The sequence below is a fragment of the Triturus cristatus genome, chromosome 6 (assembly GCF_964204655.1).
Source record: "Triturus cristatus chromosome 6, aTriCri1.1, whole genome shotgun sequence".
Taxonomy (NCBI): domain Eukaryota; kingdom Metazoa; phylum Chordata; class Amphibia; order Caudata; family Salamandridae; genus Triturus; species Triturus cristatus.
Genome location: NC_140589.1, coordinates 1,229,304,477 through 1,229,326,250, shown reverse-complemented (window position 1 = coordinate 1,229,326,250; position 21,774 = coordinate 1,229,304,477). Strand labels below are relative to the sequence as shown.

General features: G+C 41.6%; 1 protein-coding gene across 2 annotated transcripts in view; it reads left to right on the top strand.

The window, feature by feature from the left end:
• TULP4 (TUB like protein 4) overlaps positions 1 to 21,774 on the top strand; it is a 787,154-nt gene that overhangs the window by 501,194 nt on the left and 264,186 nt on the right. For both annotated transcript variants that reach the window (XM_085612155.1, XM_085612156.1), the window contains 2 exons: positions 2,121 to 2,301; positions 10,893 to 11,027. In XM_085612155.1, coding sequence (XP_085468281.1) covers positions 2,121 to 2,301; positions 10,893 to 11,027 — 316 coding nt within the window. The remainder of the gene's footprint in view (positions 1 to 2,120; positions 2,302 to 10,892; positions 11,028 to 21,774) is intronic.

Sequence of the window (21,774 nt, the reverse complement as noted above, 5' to 3'; positions counted from 1 at the left end):
CACATTGTCTTCGGAAGAAGCAAACGTGTTGCGGCCCGCGAACTGCCAATTCTCGGGTGTAAAATACGCGCTAATCTTTGCGGAGGTCTGCGCGTGCGCTCCGGGAACTGCTGCTGTTATTATAAATACTCTGATTCATATTATTATCGTTGTTGTTTTCGTTGCTACTATTGTCGTTTTTATTATTGTTACATCAGTTCCATAGTCACGTTCTTTCTACGTGGTCGGGAGTGAGTGTATTTTTATGTATTGAGGCTCTGTATATGGCCGAAATCAGTGCATCATTGACCGGAAGCTGCGACTCAGCGGGTCCTTGGGCCGGAAGCGGTACCTCAGTGGATCGTTGGGCCGGAAGCAGACTGAGGCACAATGGGTCTTGGGGCCGGAAGCGGTACATCGGTGGTGCAGAAGGCCGAAAGCTGATTTTGGTGCAGTGTGTTCTGCGGCTGGAAGCGGGGACTTAGTGGGGTATGGGGCCGGCCCCATCAGTGGGGTCCCATCAGTGGGGTCTGGTAGCGGTAAATACGTGGGGCTGGGGGCAAGAGGCGGGGCATCAGTTTGGCCATGGACGGATTTCTTATCGCTTGGATCAGTTTCCTACACACCATCATCCAGACTGTAGAGATAGGAAGCCGTGGCTTCTCACGCATCCAGCGTGAATGTGCAAACTTACCTTGCACAAACACTGCACACGAAAACAAGCAAAAGTTATACTCCCACCGGAGCAAAGTTCAGCAGCGTGTGTGCTCCTCATCTGCTCTGTGGATTTCTCATGGCCGCGTAGCTCGCCGCATGGGGCAGGGGCCCCGCTCACGCCTGGACCTGCTGTGGAACTTGCTGACGGCGCTGGTGCGGCACGAGCGCATACAGACAACCTTGGCTCGCGCCGACGAGCTGCGCTTCTATGCCGAGAGGATGAGCACGGGACCGGGTCCGACGGATGGAAGCTGCAGGCTAGTTGGGGGCTAAATGAGTGATTGGTGCACACGCGGGGCCAGGGGATCGTCTGCCGAGCATGGAGCAGAAAGGCTGAGGCATTTGTAAAAGGCATTTCAATGTGATACATGTGCTTCGGTAAGGTAGATGGTTTAAGAGTGTGGTTATGGCGTCAGGGGTGGGGCGAGTTGCACTCGAGTTCATTAAAGTATATTATATTGGAATCTATGAGCCACACACTCTCTCTCTATCTCACTACCTCACTCTCTATCACTACATCACTATCTATTTCTATCTCACTCTCACTACCTCACTATATCACAACACACTCTCTCAAAACTTCACTACATCACTCTCTCACTACCTCACAACTTCACTCTCTCTTTCTAAATCACTAATTCACTCTCTCTAGCTCACTACCTCACTCTCTCTCTCAAATACACTAAGTCACTTACACTCACTCTTTCACTACCTCACTCTATCTCACTACTTCACTACATCACTCTGTTTCTATCTTAATACCTCACAACATCCCTCACTACCTCACTCTCTCTTTCACTACCTCAATCTTTCTCTCTCACTACCTCACAACATCACTCACTGTTTCTATCTCACTACGTCAGAAAAAACCTCTCACTCACTAACTCACTCTTTCACTACCTCACACTCTATCTACCTCACTCTCTCTCACTACATAACTCTCTATACATCACTACTCCCCTCTATCTATATCACTACCTCACTACTTCTCTCTCTAAAAAGATCACTACCTCACTCTCTCATTACCTCACTGCTAATGCAATAGGTATCACATATGCAAAAAAAAAGCTAATGCCAATAGAAATGACAATGCCATTTATTTAGGGATACAAAAATGATAAAAAAATAATGAGCAATACCAATAGCTCTACCTATAATATTGCCGAGACCATTTCATTGTAAATGCTTGTTCAAACATGTAGTCTATAATGTAATAAAATAAAGAAATGGCACAATCGCACCCACACTGATTAACAAAGTAAGGAGGACAATCAGTTCTCTTTGAGTATACACGACTCATAACGACCATCCCTTTTTCATATGAGATTATGGTTGCCTTGATGTCCATATCTTAGTGTGATCACATCCCTTTTATCGACATTGGCTCGTGCATTTTGTGACTAACGCATTCTGTTTGCTTCCAGGTGCTCTTCGGCACTGCTGACGGTCAGGTGATTGTCATGGACTGCCACGGCCGGATGCTCGCGCACGTGCTGCTCCACGAGTCGGACGGCATCTTGAGCATGTCCTGGAATTATCCGAGTTTCTTGGTGGAAGACAGCAGCGAAAGTGACACGGACTCCGATGACTATTCCCCACCCCAAGGTATGAACGAACGTTTGTGTCCTTCCTTTATTTCATTTTTATAGCTCCACCAGTTAGAGGAGGCAATTTCAGAGGCCTCAATTTTACAGGATAGAGCTATTTTAAGGAGGAATGGCCCTCATCTATGGCAAAACAATAAAGATGTGCTCTATAGGCGCGTTCTTTCCAAAATACTGGTTGTGCTAATAAATGGCAACCCCAGAAAATCACGGTACAAGAATATAGAGGATAGAATATTGAAAGGTATATGCATATAGGGTAGTATAGATTTACTATTCCACATCTACATACCTTGAAGAGATATATATGTATATCTACCTATATGTATATATATATATATATCGCATAGGTAAATCTATGCATACTTACCTGTCGATATTTTGAATGAGATATTCTGTCCTTAGTATTATGTGCCACCAATATTCAGGTTTCAGTATACAGGATGCACACCATGTGAATGAATACATGAATTTTTTAAGGTATGTATTAACGCACACTCAATAAGCTTTCCACAATCCAACTTTAAATCCTATCAATTAAATGCGATTTAAGGTAGATGGGTGTAATGTAAAGTAGGATAACTCTCCAATTTGTGTATTTTCTAAACTGTCCAAGCTTAGTGAAATGAAAAACTTATGAAGTTCAGTTTTAAAAAATAAGCTGGCCTCAGTTCAGAGCCCTCCACCCCACACCTCTTACCTCAGCTGGTGGACGTCCAGCCTCCACACCCATTTTCTTGCTGGAGGATGTCCTACTTGGGACATTCTGCATCAGGAAATCATCACACCTGGAAGGCCCGAAAGGATAAACCTTACTTCACATAAAGTTAGTAAACTTCATGTGCTTCGTAAAGTATGGAGGTTCCCGATTCCACTCAACTGCGTAAGTGAAGTATAATTTAACTTGCCACTAATTTAAATTAACTTTACAAAGTGCTTAAGAACATTTTAGAAATTAGTGGCAAACAGTGTATTTTAAACATTTTAGGACGACAATAATGATAAATTATACATATAAAGATAATTTAGATTTGATTTTAGAGGGGAAGTTGGGAAGGTCCCACAATTAATTTCACTGTAAGATTGTGACAAAAGATCGATAATTCAAATACATTTGATCAAAAGCACTAGTCAAAGCAGCATGGACTTGAAGCAGGTTCCGACATTGGTATACACCCCTCATAGTTAAAGGCAGGTTATCAGAAAGGTGTTGTACAAAATGAAAACTTTGCTAGACTTCGACCAGCAAGAGAGTTAGGTATGGTAAAAGATAGGTGATTATATGAGCCTGGTATGGGTACTTTTGATGCATGTGGCTCCCCGAGGAGACTAATTCCATCTCCAGTTAGAGGAGCTGTAGATGGACACGCAGCAGCACTGCCTCTTAAGCTCTAAGTGGTCGTTTTGCCTAGTGGTGGTTTGCATCTAGGATCCTGCTCTGTGATAACATTTCTCTTTTATGCTGCTTTTATGGTACCTCCCACTTCAAAAACTATGGACATTCTCCACTCTTTTACATGCAGTCGACACTTTGTAAAGAATCCTAAAGGTGGCACCCTCTATGTGGGTAACATTGCTTGGAAACAAGCATACACTTTTCAGAGTGGTTAATGTAGAGAGCCTAGAAGCCTGCCATGTCTACTAGAAATGGAAAACATTGACTTGCAGAGGAATTTTTCATCATTACTACAAATGCAGATAAGTCAAGCTTCATGTTATGAAACAGTTAAGGGACTGGCATTTTTAAATGTACGCTAGAAAGCCAAATCTTATCCTTAATAGAACTTGGGACTTTTCAGCAAGTAGGTTGTACTTTCCAGTGGCTATACCAGCAAATGTAGACATGGCTGATATGCACTAAAAGAGAAGGCGTCAGCACTTCTCACCAAGAGCATATAGTAGCAAATAACAAGGCAGGGACACCTTCCTTTGATGGAAGCTGCTCTCACACTAGCATTACAGTCCCTCAGTGCCTGGGTTCATGTCCCAAATCCAGGGCCTCAAAGGACGTTCCCTGGGTATGACTGTTCAATGTGCAAAATTAAAGGGACACACCTTTTAGTAATCGACAAACATCAGGATGAGGAATGTATACATCAGGAAAGTAATAAACACAAATCCTTACTTTTCACTTGGAAGATTGTGCCGCTTCAAATGAAATCAACTCTCAAATCAAAAGTGACCTTGAGTGTTTGTCCCTCGTGGTGATATTGTTTATAAATGGTGTGGAGCTACGAGTTGTGGAGTCCCTGGCAGGCAGCAGACTGAAGATGTAATGATAACTCAATATCTTGTTGTTTACGAAGCGCTGACAAAGCACTCGGTTGAGCTGTAATAGCACAGTATTGAGGCCCTGCCCTTTCCACCGCGCACCTACCCTTAGTGAATTTGGTTGCCATTCATGGTGCCCAGAAGAGGCAGATAGTGTTTGTCACATGGGTCTCAACTCACATTAAAGCACTCAGCATTCATGAATAGCCAATCTTCTTCACATTGGGCACTGCACATGATATTGATATGGCTCTAAACATAACTGTTTTCTCAGTGACTTACTCTCTGTTCTTCTACTCTTCTACACAACCAAGGATTTTTCTATGCTCACTTACACTTAAAGAGAGCCAGGAACTCGTTTTGCTCTTAGTTGTATTCTTATACAAGCATAAATTTACTCTGCATTTGCTCATGTTACAACACACACAAGAACATACTCTCCATTTACTCATGCTTCGGCAGAACCAAGAACTCACTCTACGCTTAGTTGCACCTCTAGGCAACCATGAACTAGCTCTGTGCTTAGTTATGTTTGATCATAAGCAAGAACTTGTTCTCCATTCACTTATGCTTCAGCAGAATCAAAAACTCAGCAGTGCCAAGAACTCACTCTGTGTTCACACACACTTGTGTAGAACCAAGAACTCAGACTGCGATGAATCACACTTCGAGGCAACAAAGAACTCGCTCTGCATTCACTCACAATTTAGCAGAATCAAGAACTCACTCTGCACGTGATCACACCTTGAGCCAATGAAGAACTTGCTTTGTGTTTAGTCACTCTTCAGTGCAACCAAGAACTCTTTCTGCATTCACTCACGTTTCAGCAGAATCAAGAACTCCCTCTGCAGTTACTCACAGTTCATCACGATCACTACCTCACTTCCTTCGTTTACTCGTACTTCTGCAAAACCAAGAACTTACTCTGTGCTTAGTCACACCTCTTGGCAACCAAGAACTCGCACTGCACTTACTACCACTTCACTGCAACCAAGAAGACGCTCTGCATTATATCACGCTTCTGCAGAACCAAGAACTTGCTCTGCACTTACCCATTCTACTACAGAGCTAAGAACATCCTCTGAACGTACTCCTGCACATTTTATGGCGAGTAAAAAAGAGAAGTGGTAAACAAAATTTGCTCTAATCTGCAGTTAAAAAGAAATACTCCTCATAATGTTCGGCTATGCATGATCATTACGCCACAGGCATTAACTTAAATGTTTAAACCTGGTTTGTAATTGTTGCTCTCTCAAAATCTGTTTGCCCACATCACACTCTTGTGCATAGATTCTGGAATGAAGACCCCTGATAGGGGCTATGGTTGTTGTGGGGTATTTGGATGGTGTAGTGAAATGTTTCCTTTCTTCTGTGACTTTAAATTATGGTTAAATAGTAGCTTGAATTCGATCCAATTAAAATGATTCTTCTTCTTGGTAACCTGATGATTGCCTCACAGATTATTTTTGAGGGAATGCCACAGCATAATTCAGTTTATTTTGGTAATTGCACATAATGTGGGCAAGGCAGCTTGTAAATTGTGCAGGAGAACCAGCAATAGAACAACTCGAAGTCAGTTTAAGGCCTTGTTACTAAAATAACATTTTTCTGATGATGGGTGTTCTCGGAAACAATAAGTAAAAATGTAGGCTTCTCTGCAGGCTTATCTCTAACACCAGTGGGCCAATCCCCTGGTCATTGTTATAACCAGTATTTAAGGTTCCGTTGCAGAGCCTGATCCAGTGTAGGCGCTGTACTGACACTACAACCTTTACGGGGTCTGTACAATGCCCTGGTTCTGCCTGCCCTCCGAGGAGTTTTTAATCTCTTTGACTATGAGATCCCAATTCACATGCTCTCCAACTGCTTGGGATCAGTGGGTTCATTCTGAACGCATTCTCTTCTTTTGGAATAAGAATGTTCTTCATTCTTGTGAATTCTCATGCTAGCTAATATTCCTGCTGTGGTGTGAAATACCACAGAGGCCTACTGTATCTCCCATGTTGTTCAATTTGTACATGGAACCACTTGGAACACTGATCTCAAGACAGTGCAGTGCGGCCTTACAGCAATGTTTGAGTGACATCCAGTAATACCTTCAGGTTTCTTCTTTGAGCAACTTATATAAGATAGAGGCCTCTTTGTCAACCTAGAAAATTGGTTTGCTATGTTTCCCTGAAACTAAACACAATCATAGCTGAATGTCTACAGCTGTGTACTAGAACTTTACTCACCCCACACTCAAATATTGCTACACAAACCCTGGTATAGTGTCACAACTTCTTGGGCTTCACAATCAACTCTGATTTGAGCCTGCAAGCACTGGGATGCCCAATGTGAGTCTGGTCCCTCCTAAAGCAGCTCTCGGGTTTAGCAGCTCATCTAATAGCAAGAATGAAGAACTTTCACCACATCTCCCTTCTGTTAGTTAACTGATTTAATCTAACTGTCCTTGGAAGTCAGAACAAACTGTTCACCTCCATAAGCCACCTTATCTTTTCCTGCTACTCCTCATAAGAGAAGGGCCTCCCTCAAGAAGGCACACTTTCCAATCTAGTGCTCATCCCAAAAAGCCACCAAATCAGTATCTACAAACCAAGTACGGTTTGTCACATCGACAAACTCTGACATACACTGCTGAGAATATTAGACTTTCGCCTTCGTTCCCTTGTTTTCCGGAAGGCACTGAAGTTATCCTTGAACAAGAAATCTCTGTTAAAAAAAGCTGACACCATCTGATGTAACTCCGTAATTCTGTCCCTTGGTCTGCTTTCTGTTTTAGGATATGTTATTGCATTCTCTTGGTTAATCGTAGGGCCCACCCATTTACTGATTAGTTTAGACTTAAAATATTATGCCATGACCTCAATATTCTGGTCTGGTTGGGTGATACTCAAAGCGGTGATATGGACTGTAAAGGTTTCTGTTCAGCTTTAACACAATACCATGTAGCACCATGGCAGTGTTTCAACATAGACTGTGGGTCCATTCAGAGTCCAAATTGTTTGTTAGTTTCATACCTAATGATTTTCATTTGAAGTGCCTTACTTCGTGTTCTTTTTAAAGAATGATTGCCTCTTTTGAACTTGCAGGCAGGGATCACTGTGCTCCCTATAATCACACAAGCCACATATAACTGGCTTGGCAGAGAAACCCTATCATAAGAATATATGGCTTTCTGTCCATATGATGCACTTTTGCGCCATACGTAACAGCTTTCATTGGTTTTTGCAAGTTAGAGGGCTCAGAGGTGCTGAAACCTGACTGAGAGATCAGTATGAGTGACTGAGGGTGCTCACTTCCATGCTGCCAGGGTGACTGAGTAGGAAAGTAGAGTAGTCTGCTTCACCAGCCATTGGCAATTTAACGGCACCCAATGGGCGATGTGGGTCTGTAGAATAGGATGAAGGAGGAATATGGCTAACGGCATTGGGACAGGAAACGGAGGGTATTTTGCTGATATAGGGTTATGGGAAATGATGTTAAAGGGTTTAGTAAGGATGCATGTAGATGGTAAGGATGCTTGTGAAATGCAACTGGACAGCCCAATTGTAAGGTAACCGTATGAGGAGGCTGAGGGTGGAGTCAAAGCGGGGGCTAGGAGTTGACTGTTTTGCAGCTGTCCAATTCTTCGTTTTCTATTATTACCCATTACCTATTTAGTTAATATGTTTTGACCTCTAGCCTTCTTCAAAGCAGACATGACACAGTTTAGGAAACCTTATCTGCTATCTTTAGACACACTCGCTAGTCCTGTTGACTCCTGGCTGTCACGGAAGTGATGTTCTAGACCACCTAATGGTAAGCAGGTTAATGCAGGACTCTCTTCCAGCTCTGCTTCCTTTGCATCTTCCATATTTTGTTACTGTGTCATTCCTTCAATACCAGAGGAGCATGCACTGGGTGTCAAACTAAACAGTTTTTCGTCACAGTTTAGTGGGAAAAACTGACTCCTCTGTTCTCAATCTTGCAATCTGTATGCTTTTAAATGGCCTCAGTAATAGTATGTTTCATTGGTTCACTTCATCATATTGTACTGCCAACATCTCTGCTACAGCCAAAGTGTGTCTCAAACTAAAACTACGGTGTTGAATTTAGGTAAATTGCTGATTTTGGATATATTTTGTTTATCCTAATGGAAACAATTCAAATGAATTCTCATAATTGTACGAAACTTCACACGTTAGCATTTGTTTTTGCCGAATACCTACAAGTTATGACGTGTACTTTGTCTAGTAACTGCAAACCTACTGATTTGTGTTTCAGCGGGTGCAGCGTCCAAAGTGTATATGAATTGGATCTTAAAGCAGCTTTCGACACTGTACCAAGAAATAAGCTTTGGACTGTGTTGAGAAACCTAGGAATCCCACTAGAGCTATTGCAGTTGGTGATTAAATTGCATGAATCAACCTATGCTCAGGTTCTATGGGGTGGTCAAGGGATTACCACAAACAAATTTCCAATCTCCAAAGGGGTACGACAAGGATGTGTGTTGGCCCCAACCCTGTTTTCATTATTTATAAATGGAGTGGTTAGGTATTTCCTCGAACACCCTACTGATGCCCCCTCTGTAGCAGGTATCAAAGTTCCAATTCTCATGTTCACGGACGATACCCTCATCTTATCTAAGACCCAAGCTGGGTTGAAAAAAGCCCTGGTACGTTTTGAGGTGTTTTGTTCCGAACATGAACTAATGGTGAACGTGGACAAAACCAAATTTATGGTGCTCCATAACCATAAAGCTATAAAGTCAAGAGTTCTAATGAATAACGAGCCCCTAGAACAAACTGACATATTCACGTACCTAGGAGTAACCATTAATCGAAAAATGGATTGGAAGCCCCAAATAAAACTAATGGCACTTAAACATTCACAAATAGCAGGGGTGATTTTGAAAGAACATAGGCTTTCTCAAACAAAGCCAATAGGCCCTGCACTTCAGAACTATCAGGCCAAAGCCATGGCATCTATTTTACTTGGGGCAGAACTGTGGGGGTTTGAAAACTTGTCTGTATTAGCTCAGGCCCAAAATAGTTTTTTGCGGGGTCTGACTGGCCTCCCTCAGAGTACCCCCCTAATTCCCTTGTACTCTGATTTGGGGTGCCACCAGCTTACAGAGGTTGCAAGATTTAAACCATTGGCTTACTGGAGAAGGCTATGGTCCACTCCGGAATTAGCCCATTACGCTGCAGCCCTTTTGGACATTAAAGGTAATGATAATTCCCATAAGATCAGCTGGTTACAGCAGGTTAAAAGATCTTTGGTGGACATGGGTATGAGACAGCTATGGGATGATCCGGCCCACAATCTATTTCCGTCAAAAAATGAATATAAGGATGCGTACTGGTCTATGATTAGAGCAGGATTGCTGAGACATTCTGGGGCTATATCATTGACCAGTGCCTTCCTGGACCATAAGCTGGATCCACATTACGAAGAATTTTGGGATATACTAGCTAAGCCACTGGACAGGAAATGTTACTTCCAGTTTAGGGTAGGATCATTACCCACCAAAGCTTTTACAAAATCATGGTATTCGACCATAGACAGTAAATGTTTATTTTGTAAAAACATGGATGAAACTATTTGCCACATACTTTTTGTGTGTCCAGCATATTGTTCTCCAAGGAGGACATGGTTAAAACCTGTCTGTCAGAAGCTTGGTACCAGGTCTAGTACGACTGCCCTAAGAATACTAAAGTCTAGTACCCAAGAGGTAACTGTAATAGCCATACCGAAATTCCTGGGATGGGCATGGAGAATAAGACAACAGTTGGAAAAACAAACAGACTGCGACAGTAAACCTTAGCGTTCTGTCTTCTGCTTAGTTTCCTTCACCTGGTATTGTTAAAACTGTGATTACATATATTTATAAATGATTTATGTTTGCATATTTGCACAGGGGCATCTTGGTATTTTCTACCCCAAGTAAAGCTCCCATTGGCATGGGTTTTAAAAAAAATATTTTTTCTTGGGGTTTATTTCGGAGTGGATTCTGATCGATTTTAATATGTTTTTATTATATGTGTTATTACATTTTTGTAAAAGTCCTTAAGGAACAATGGATTTTATCATGTGATGTTGTAAATATTTGTGTCTTTTATGATCAATTTGGTCGAAATAAAGACTAATAAATGTATATGAATTGTCTCCTAATGAAATGCAAATAAAACATCGGCCTCTCCTTACAGAAGTGATTGGTCGGTCTCACTGTGTTTTGCTGGAGGTTCTGAAGGTGTTTGGTGTTTCAGATTACACATGCACGAATTAACTGTCTTTTATTTTTTCCCCTACCTGTTGTTATTGATTGTTTGCTTTCAGATGGCCCTGCTGCTTATCCAATCCCAGTCCAGAACATCAAACCGCTGCTCACTGTTGGATTCACTTCAGGAGATATTAGCCTCATGAATAACTATGATGACCTGTCTCCTGCCATTATCCGCTCAGGTTTAAAAGGTACAAAATATGAATTTCTTCTTTGTTCCCATGTTATTACCTTCTTGTTTGTTTATGTTTCGTTTGTGCTTGCTTGTGCTTTTCTGCAATAGCCCATAATATGTGTTAGTGGGTGGAAAACAAGCAGTCAATTACTGTACGTTACTTAATTATAACGTCTGTCTACATCTGTTTGACATGGCAGAGTCTTAAATGCAAATACCCGGGGAGTAGCTTGGCTAGCGTAGAGTTGCTGGAATAATGACCGCACCAACTGCATACCAGTAGTGTGCCGCCACACACTCTACACAAGAATTTGAGAGGACAGCACATCTGTTTTGTAGTTAATTAAAAATATTCTGTATTGTTTAATGTGTTCAGCTCTATAAACTATTTTTAAAGGTAACTAGACCAATGGAATGTTAAGAGCTCCATAGAAGAGAGTGGAGTGGCTCAAGGTCGATATTGGGTGATAGAGAACTATTCCTTCATAACTAAGTTTGTCTTTCTGTTTCTCACTTTTAATTCAGAACATTTTACCTTCAGCAGTTGTAAGGTTCTAATAGTACTATAGTCCTGCCTTGGGCTATCTATGATGTAATTCTGTTGAAGCGTGTTTCAGTACTAAACTCTCCCTTTTATCATTCTGAAACTATCTAAAGACTTATCACTTGAGACATCGTCTAATCCCACAAACCCTAATTGTTATCTAGAGACTGTCTGCGATTATGCACATTCCCTGGGTTATTCCCGTGATCCTCGATCTTTTCTCCTCACCCGCTAGTCTTCTTGCTTTACCTGTAGTTCTGTTGATTTCTCCTTTACTTTGAAACTGAAAATAGTTTATTGAATAAAAAATATAAATGTTTCTTTACAGTGAGAATTCACATACATAAACACACAATATATTTTTAAAATCAATAAAAGCGGACATAGATTCTATAATTGACAAAATCATGTGGCTTCGAGATTTTGGCGGCGAGAATAGGTGAGATCTGAAAACATCCTCAATTTCCCAATAAATCTGTAATTGTTTGTTGAAAAATAATACATAATAGCTTGAGTAATGGTTCTGATATTGGGTGTAACAAAGGCCTCTTGTAACTGTTTCTCCTTAGGTCTAAGAGGGACAGTCATTAACAAATTATGTGCTCTAGCGACACACCCTTTTGGCCACACAATTTACAGCTATTTAAGATTGAGAATTCCATGCACCTTCAAAGTGAGAGAACAGAATATAAAGTAGACAAAATCTTAGGTACTTTATTTTGAAAGCAGGCTCAAGCAAATAAGTTAAATAATTCTCCTTAAGACAACAGTAGACGTCAATAGTATAGGGTGCATGTTTATAAGTCGGTGAGAGGAGAAGATTGTTTAGTTTATTGTTATTCCTCAGACTTGCATTTATTTGGTTCTTTGCACTTCTATCGAGGAGCGTTTGTTAAATCTGTAAACAATGGCAAATGATTCTCCCTGATTTTGTTTTTACCTTAGTGAGGCTGGGCTTGATTGATGGTCTTCTGTTAGTTAAGTTCCTTGAATATGAGCAATTTGATGGAATTTTCCCTGAGCGAGGAGCAGTCACAAACAAAGTTTATGAGCGCACCAGCATGAAGTGCAGGTATAGAGGGAAGCTGATACTCAAGACGTAGTTTGCTATGGGGTGTAGATGAGTGCAGATTTCATAATAGCCTAAACCCCTTCATATGCATTTTCTTCAAGAAGACAGTTGCTTTATTATTTTAAAAAAATGACAGAGGCATATAGGAGAATAGGAATTAGCTCAGTGTTAAAGACTTTCAATGATTGTTCCATGTCTCGTCTTCCATAGATGTTTGAAAATCTTTTCATGAAGTCCACCACAGTACTCACTTTATTTTCTTTGTTTGAAGTAAGGTCTACTAAAGCTAATTTGTTGTCCACAGTCAGGCCTAGGTAATTGTATTTGCTTGCAGGTTCTTATGCAAGTATCATACATTTTCTATCTTAGTTGTTTCTTGGACCTTCAAAACATCACAATGTCTGCCTTCTACTCTGCATCCCTCCACCTCCTTTTACTACTCGTGATTGCTTACCTAGTTCCTCCTCGCCCTGGATGTGCTGTCTTGTGCATGTTTTCTGCTCCCCGGCTACCTCTTACTTAAGCCCTTCATGACTTCCTGTTGTGCCGGTCCCCCCATCTTTTTACATAAATCCCCAGTCTTGATAGGTTCTTCCCTTCTATTCTTATTCTCCACACTCTGCTTGGCCTTCTTCTGACTCATCTTGATTCATCTCCCTTTCCCTACAGACCTGTGTTATTCTGTCTGTTCATGAATTCATATACCTTTGCTTAAAAATATCTTGTTTTACTTAGTTTGTCTCCTCTTCCTCTCTTCATATTTCTCCTTCCTCCGATCCATATGCGTTTATTCACTGCTGTATATTTATACACTCACTTCTTCCTCATTGCTATGAGACTGCACTTGTTATTTTCTGTTCTTTATTCAAGTCTCTGTTATCATTGTTCATTTTATATTGTAAATCACTCTCATCGTCACAGTGCATGTGTGCTGTATAAAACTAACTATTTAGTAAATAAATAAATCAATGCATTTCTCAAGGTTTTAGCAGACTATGGCATTCCAGTCACTGGGGTTGATATGGAAGAAGGTTATGGACTTTCTTTATCCGAGACAACAGTTTCTACGTACAACAGTGTTTTGAGAGTTAATCAGTTTCTTTTAATTGATTGCCCATTCCCTCTACCTCTCAAACTCATCTTCTTCATGTCACAAGTTAATGGCTTAAAGGTGGGGTACACTTGATCAACGTCTTAAAGTTTTGCTCAACAAAGTGGAAACAGGTTGTTATGAAATAGTAGTTTAAAAATTGCAATTATAGCTATAATACGTAAGGACAGTGGAATTAGTTTTACTACTGTTACTTTTCTTAGTACAAAAACATTCTTCAGGCATTGTCCTTCTTCAATAAGGTTTCTACAATCCTGGGCACTTACCCTACTCTTGGCTTCTTATTAAGTCTACTTTGGACTTTGCTTGCTTCCATCCACGACTTTACACATTTCCTAAATAAAATAGGCAGGTTGTGTATGCTAACTCGCAGGGATATGAAAGGGAAGCCCCAAAACTTGCCATTGAATTATTCCAAACCAAGGACTGCAAAGGGAACTTTGTGAGAAGGGCTTTGGATTCCAGTGTAACTCATGGTGAATGTTACATTAAAAAAATGGGCCTTGTCTCACTGCACCCATTGTAGATTTATACATTTAACTACACAAATTCCCTGTAGGCTTCCAAAACATCACCAGTATTTATTTGTCATACTTCGGTAGCCTCTTCTGCAGTAAGACTGAAGCAAAGTCATGTTGTTTTGTAGACTGATTTGTGCAGTCTGTAGAAGTCTTGATCCCAAGATTATTATTTTAGCACTTTGTGACTCACGGAAGACATTTTTATGCTTCCATTTCCTGTTACATTTTGAGCTAGGTCAACCATTGCTGTGCCATTCTTGGAGCCTTTCTCCCTGAATGATATCGTGAATGAAGTGTCAGTGCCTTCCCCAACAGTGGAAAAATCTCTTCCTTGAATTTCCAGAGATATGCCCCTGTTTCTGATATTTGATTGGCACCTAAAAAGCAGCTATTTATTTTTGGGTAAACCCTGTGGTGTACTCGGTTTAAATACCAGTTGCTCAGTTTGTACAGGCAGTACTTCACATGCTCACTTGACCTCCTGTTAGACCCTGTTTTTCTGCTTTTACCTAAGGTTACTTGCTTGTTAACTGCTTAACACATTTAAGAATAAAGAGGAGCTAAGGCATGAGTAAGAAAATGTTACATACACCTTATTCATAGATGCCTTATGACCAAAAGTTATAGGCTGCACTAGGGTTGATTGTGCGGTTTACAGCTTTTCAAATTTTAAACCTTTGTAAAGTATTCAGGGAAGATAAGAAATAGGAATCAAAGAGAGAATGGCATGGGCGAGCAAAGAACCCTGGAAAGCTTGTGCTATGCGTCTTATGAAGCCCAATATCTTTAGAATAAGAAGATATGTTTTCCAGGCTCACCACAAAGTCCTGTACAGTTGCATATAGAGAGAAGCTCATCGATAGAGTACCAGAGGCACAGGTGAATTAGTTTTTTTGATGCATCATTTACTCTTTTTCCTCATGACCTGTTTTCCACATGTTTACTTGTCAGTCTTACTGTGAGTCGAACTGGTTGGATCAATTCAAACCTTCCATTATGACACCACCATTTGGATCGGCTTTACTGAGCTAGTTCATAATTCTATTCCCAGTGCGTATTTACCATTTACAGGCCACAGTGCAATTCAGCATGGTAAATATGTGTTGGTATTACTAGCGTTTAGTAATGCTGTGTGCTGCACACTTGTGAATGTGCTTCCATTTTCTTTTTAATTTAAGCTTTTGGTTTGCAGCATTAATATTTTATGGATTCACATACTGTGAATTATTATACCATCTAGCAGTTGTGTCTAGAATTGCCTCTTCTAGTCTTTTGATTTTTCCCTGAACCAAGTCGCCAACTTTTTCTTTGAGGCAATAGATAGACCACATGGGTCAGAGAATGAAAATCGGGTATGGTGCACATCCCCTTTAGATTCTTTCCGAAGTGCCACCGCAAGCCTGCCCAAAAAGATAGACACACAGTCTGCAACCTCTGCCTACTGAAGGCTGACAGCTCAGTGTTTCAACCAAAGACCTTAGAGACCAGGGAAAAACAAAGGGGGGCACACTACACAATGGCACAGGCACTCAAACACACTTTGCTTAGGACCTGGGTGTCTTCAGTGAGGAGGAAACAAATCTTATAGGGAAGGCTCACAGGCCAAGGAAATTGTCAGAGTATGAAGGGAAAAGACACCGAAGAGGTGTTTGGAGGGCATCGATCCTAAAGAACACCAGGTAATCCCCCCGGGGTGCAGCGGTACTGAGCCAAGTCTCCAGACTTGAAATCCTCAAGTTAACTAAGCACCAAAGCCAAAGGTGATCGAGGGCAAGCAAAAATCCAAAGAACCCTATGGCGGGAACCCCTTGGAACCAGCCTCTTCTCTGAAAGGTGATTGAGGGCATGGAAGGGAGAAGGAACTCCATGAAAGGCAGGTTTCAATGTAGAGAAGAGAAAGCCCTCTACAGCCTAAGGGAAAAATGGCACCTCAAGACTCTCTGGAAACAAAACAAGGAGTTAAAAGACTTCTTGAAGGCATACAAGATTCCTCTAAAACACCAGAAAGAAAAGTCACTCGAAGAGGAACAAACGGAATTCGAGCCTCCATTAACACTAGAGCCTCTAAACGAGCAAGAAGAAGAGCTCTTCTAATATGAGGAAGAACAGGAGGAGGGGAGGGCATGTTTGAACAGGGAAGTTTTGAACACATGCAGACATCAGAAGAGATCTTGACACCGACTGACCTAAGGCAGGGGAAGGGGGCAACACATATCCTTAAAAGCTTCGACTCCTCCCACCCCACCCCTCCAAGTGAGCTAGCTATGTACAGTGCCATTTTGAAAAAGGGAACGGACAAGTATGCCATCCATTTAGATAGGAACAAGCAGAATCATGTTTCCTGCTTCAGACATTACTACCCGGTCAAAAATGAAATCCGATCCTGCCCATGCTGCCAAGTGTACTTGATCAGGGGTAAGAACCCTTTAGAAAGCCTGCATCTGCCAAGGCATTCACCCTCAGGATGGACAAAAGTATAGTCATTCCACCTAGGATCCATCGAGAGGGTACAAATGGAAATACAATGGTGGAACACAAACAACATTACAGTGGTCATATGTTTGACGCAGCCAACTCCCTCTGTCACAGTTACAACAGACACTTTCCACACGGGTTGGGGAACCCACTTAGGTAAGGTGAACTTCCGGGGCCTGAGGTGGTGGTGAAATACATAAATTTATTGGAACTAAAGACAGCATACCTAGTCCTTTCAAGCGAACGTCTTAGGAAGGGCTATGGAGATCCAGATGGACAACACTACCACCATGTTTTACCTCAACAAACAGGGAGGGATATGATCACACATACTGTCCAAACTAGCAGAAGACGTATGGAAATGGACCATACAAAGAAACATAACACTAGTGGTAGTACCCCTGCCAGGAGTACAAAACACAGAATCCAACAGATTAAGCATATAGACAAAAGTCTAAAACAAGTAGTGAAAGAAATATTTCATTGCCCATAGACATCTTTGCAACACTGAAAACACTGGAGAATATGAAATGCCTAATCTTTGCATCCAAGTATCCAAACCAGCAATCACTAATGAATGCCCTGTTGATAGACTGATGAGGGAAATTTGCCGTTCTCTTTCTCCTGAGAAATGCAAGCAGACTAACGTGACAGTAATACTGGTAGCATCACTAGCCTGCAGACAAACATGGTTCTCTGATGTGGTGGAGTTCGCACAAGACAGGGTTATGAGACTATCCCCACATCAGGATATATTAGCTTTACAAGTGAGACCACCTGGTACCAGCAACACTCAGCTTAGCAGCATTGCCCCTAATGGCATAAAGTTCAGTCGCCTAAGCCTGCCCGTAAGAGTTATGGAGATTCTCAAAGAGGCAAGAAGGCTTACCTCTAGTAAGTGCTACAGCCAGGTACGATGCATTGGTTTCGCAGCACAAGACCAGGTGAAGGCTGCACAGAGGACACAGCCATCCTCAAATACCTCACTTACCCGCTAGATAAAGGACTTTCCTATGTCTCACTTAAGATACACTTGTCAGCCATAGTGACATAGGATGCATTTTCTTCCAAACACCAGTCAGAGATTCCTAGAAGGGGCAAAAACCCAGCGCCTCCAAGATCAGGTCCCACACCAATGTGGAACCTAAACCTAGTGCTAATTCAGCTCATGAGACTACACTTGGAACCCTGATGGACTTGATTCTCCAAAAAACCTTCTTAATTGTGATCACTTCTTTATGAAGGATGCTAGAACTCAAGGCTCTCACAACACAAGATCCTTACTTACAAATTCATAAAGACAAGGTGGTAACGAGAACAAGCCAAATGTTCTTCCAAAAGTGATTTCCCATTTTCATGCAAGTCTAGCTATACTACTACTGATTTATTTCCAACAGCCAAAATCGCAGGCTGAAAGGACCCTTTACACACTGGACATCAGAAGGGCCCCTCCTGTATTACCTGATAGACACCAAGCAAATCAGGAAAAGGAAGACATTTTTCATTACCTTTGCTCCCACAACTAAGGATTTGCCTGTCTCTAAAGGAATTTATAAGATGGATAGTCCGAACAATCCAGAAAATGTTACAAAACAGCAGAGGTGGCAATGGAAGGAAAACCAAGAGCACACTTGGAACAACACTTACATTTGTTCGCTCGATAAATCTTTATTCGGCTTAAACAGCCATAAAAGAATACTATAATAATACAGATATCAATAAAAACAGCCATAAAAAATATAGTAACAATACAGATAGCAATAAAAACATTCAATGGATCAATTACAGCAGCTTCCAATTACAGCATACAATAAATGGGCGTACAGTAAAAAAACAAGCATCCTTAAAAAACATTCAATGGGTCAGTTACAGCAGCATCAACTCACAGCATACAATGACTGGGCACACACTTAAAAGCATCACAGAGGTCGTGCGATTTTGGAACGGAGTACATACTGTAATGGAGGAGGTCACGCATGTCGCTTTGTTACCAGAGGCCAGGAGGTGTTTGCTGAATGTCTGGGAACCAAATGACTATAATGCGGCGCAGACGCAGTGGGTGACTTTGGGGTACATGGTGGCTAAGCGCAATATCGCACAGATGTGGGGTTTCCCGAGGCCGCCTACGGTTTCGGTATGGAAGGAGAATATGGATTGGTGTATGTTCAGGGAGAAGACGGTGTATGTGGCGAGAGGCAAGCCTGGGAGGTGGACTAAGGTGTGGGGTCCATGGAATTCCTATCGTGGAAATATCTGCGCTCCGCCTCTGCCGCGAGAGGTCGACGTCGCTTTGTCCCCCTAGCCGCGCATTCTACGTAATTGTGTATGCTTTGTCCTCTTCTCCGCTGCCCCCCACTGCCACCTCCTGTCAAGAGTTATTCCATATAATGTGGATCTTCCCCCGTCCTGGGGAGCGCACGCTGCTATTTCGGACTCTCATTGCCTTGTTTGTGTGTTATTGTTTTTTTTTTTTTTTCTTCTATTAAAAAATATGAAACGGTCCTTTTTGATCGCCCTTGGACTGTGGCCGCGGCCTGTTATATGTGCTTACGAACTACCAGGAGCTTTTGCTTCTGGCTCATTTGAATGTATGGCGCTGCCTTGCTGGCTCCCGAGCTTTCTAGCGGCCGGCCCTTGTGGTTGTAGGCCCTTGTTTGTATCCTTTTTAATGTGTAATAAAGGTTTCTTATAAAAAAAAGCATCACAAAGAAAGACCCTGACGAGTACACTGACGATCCCCGCTCCACTGATCCACTGATTGCGACGACTGACCCATAATAGACCTACCCATAGAGCTTAGTAACTTACCTCTATGCAACACTACCACTCTGGTTTTACATCTCTCTTCTGCTGCAGCAGGCCGGGGGGGAACATCGACGCAATGCATGTAACGGTGTCAACCTTTTCTGTTAATATATTGGATGCTATAGTCCTGGTTATATCAGTAACATGCCTCAATGTTCAATAAAGATGGTTTGAAAAAAAAAAGCATCACAAAGAGAGCTATTCACCTCATCGCTTCCTGATGTAAAGTGCTTCTCTAGTAAAATTTATACACTCACATTTATTGGTTATGTTTCCATAAATGCCATCTGCATGGCAGCCACATGGTCTTCCATGCACACCTTCACTAAACACTTTAGTTGGACATCCAAGGTAGCACAGAAGCACAGGTGGGACAAAGGGTACTCGGACAACTGTTTACAAATACTAACTCTTTTTATTCCAACCCCTGGTGGGGAAAAATACTAATGCTGAATCAAGGCACAGCATATTAATCCAGAAAAGATTCATGCTGGCAAAATAAACTGTTACTTACCCGTGGGAGTAGTTTTGCAGCTTGACGAATTTTGATGAATTTTCTGGACTCACATTCGACCCACCTGCCTCCCCGGAAAAGAATAGAAATTTGCAGCAGAGGCGGGGAAAGGAAGCCAAAACCACAAAAATAAGTTGAAGATGGCCTTCAAACACATGGGCTTCCAGAGCGTAAATCTGATGTCAACCAAGTAGGGAATTAGTACCAAATAGTCAATGACTCAGTGACACCCACAAGGAAAAGAAGACTACAAGAGGCAATTTTGCAGGATGAAGAAATAATGAACAGCTTGTGGATCCATAAAATTCTTCAAGCTACGAAACTACTTCTACAGGTAAGTAGCCATTTCATTTTCTTACTGGAAAATGGACACTGAGAGTCTTGTAGTGACTTTGACACCATTGTTCCTGGACCTTTGATTAGCATATAGTAACTCTTTAGCAGCACTATGAGAGGTGTGTTGTAATGAGCTCATTTCTCGCATTGCACCTAGGGTGATCGCAAGAATCAAGTTTGTAATTAAAATGATGGAGCATTCTTCCAAAACCGCTAAGCATTGTCAAAGAGTAACCATATGCCAGGCAGGGAGGTAGGATTTTTATCCAACTGCAACAAATACAAATGCCAGAAGTCTCATAGAATGCAGTGTCACAGTTCACTTCATTTTTAAAAAAATTTTGCTAACTATTTTCAAAATCGAACAAACTTGGTGACTGTAGTCACACTTTAGTATACGGAGTAAGGGGGGCACTTTGCAATAATGAAAAAGCATGGTACACTCCGAGGCAAATAGATGTGCCATATAAATTTACAGTAAATAGGAAATGTATTGTTTTTATACATAGAAGTAGTTGATAGTCAACCCTACTACAAAATGAGTTTGTGGTGATAGTCATATAGTCATTCACACCACAACATTGTATAATTATGAGTTTGACATATATACCAAATGTGAAAAAGTGTACAAATGATCTGAATTATGACACAGTACCTTAAGCACCAACTACTACATACAAGTAGGAACAGAACACACAAAAATGTGCATGCAGCAGTGATGACTGCACATATTGTTCATGTCTACTTTATCAGTATAAATTGGCTACCAAAATAACACATGTTGCACAAACAAATGATGGGCGGAATGCTGAACAAATAAAAACATTCACCCCTCCAATTAAGAGATCTGGGTTAAATCAATCGTTCTTTTGCTCACTACACCACCGCAGTTTAGACCCAGCCATATGCAAATCAGTCTTGACCCTGCTACTCATGGGAACAGTCCAGCCCGTGGCCTACAAGCCAGGTCCTTCCTGGAGCGGATACGAGCCTCCTGGGACCGGTTTCGTTGTACCACCCCATATCAGCAAGGCTAGCTTGAATCCAGTGGCACAGCGAGCAAGGGACTAACGTCTGGGCATGGGGGGGTGCCCATCACTGTATCCTAATTTTGATTGTAATATTGGCTTTCAAATAGAAAAAGGTTTTCATGTAGAGTTATTGTATGTTGACGTAATTTTACTCCTCTTGTTCGTAGGTAGTGTCTGCAGACCCATTGTCCATCCAAGTATCTAATGCTTACATAGAGGGCGGAGACATCCATAGTTACTATAAGGTCTTCTTTTCCCCAGTGTATTATATTCATTTTGGAAGTGTCCCTGACGTAGGATTGAAGACCATCAACCAAGGAAAACAGAAAGTTGTCTCATAAATCGAGGCATTCT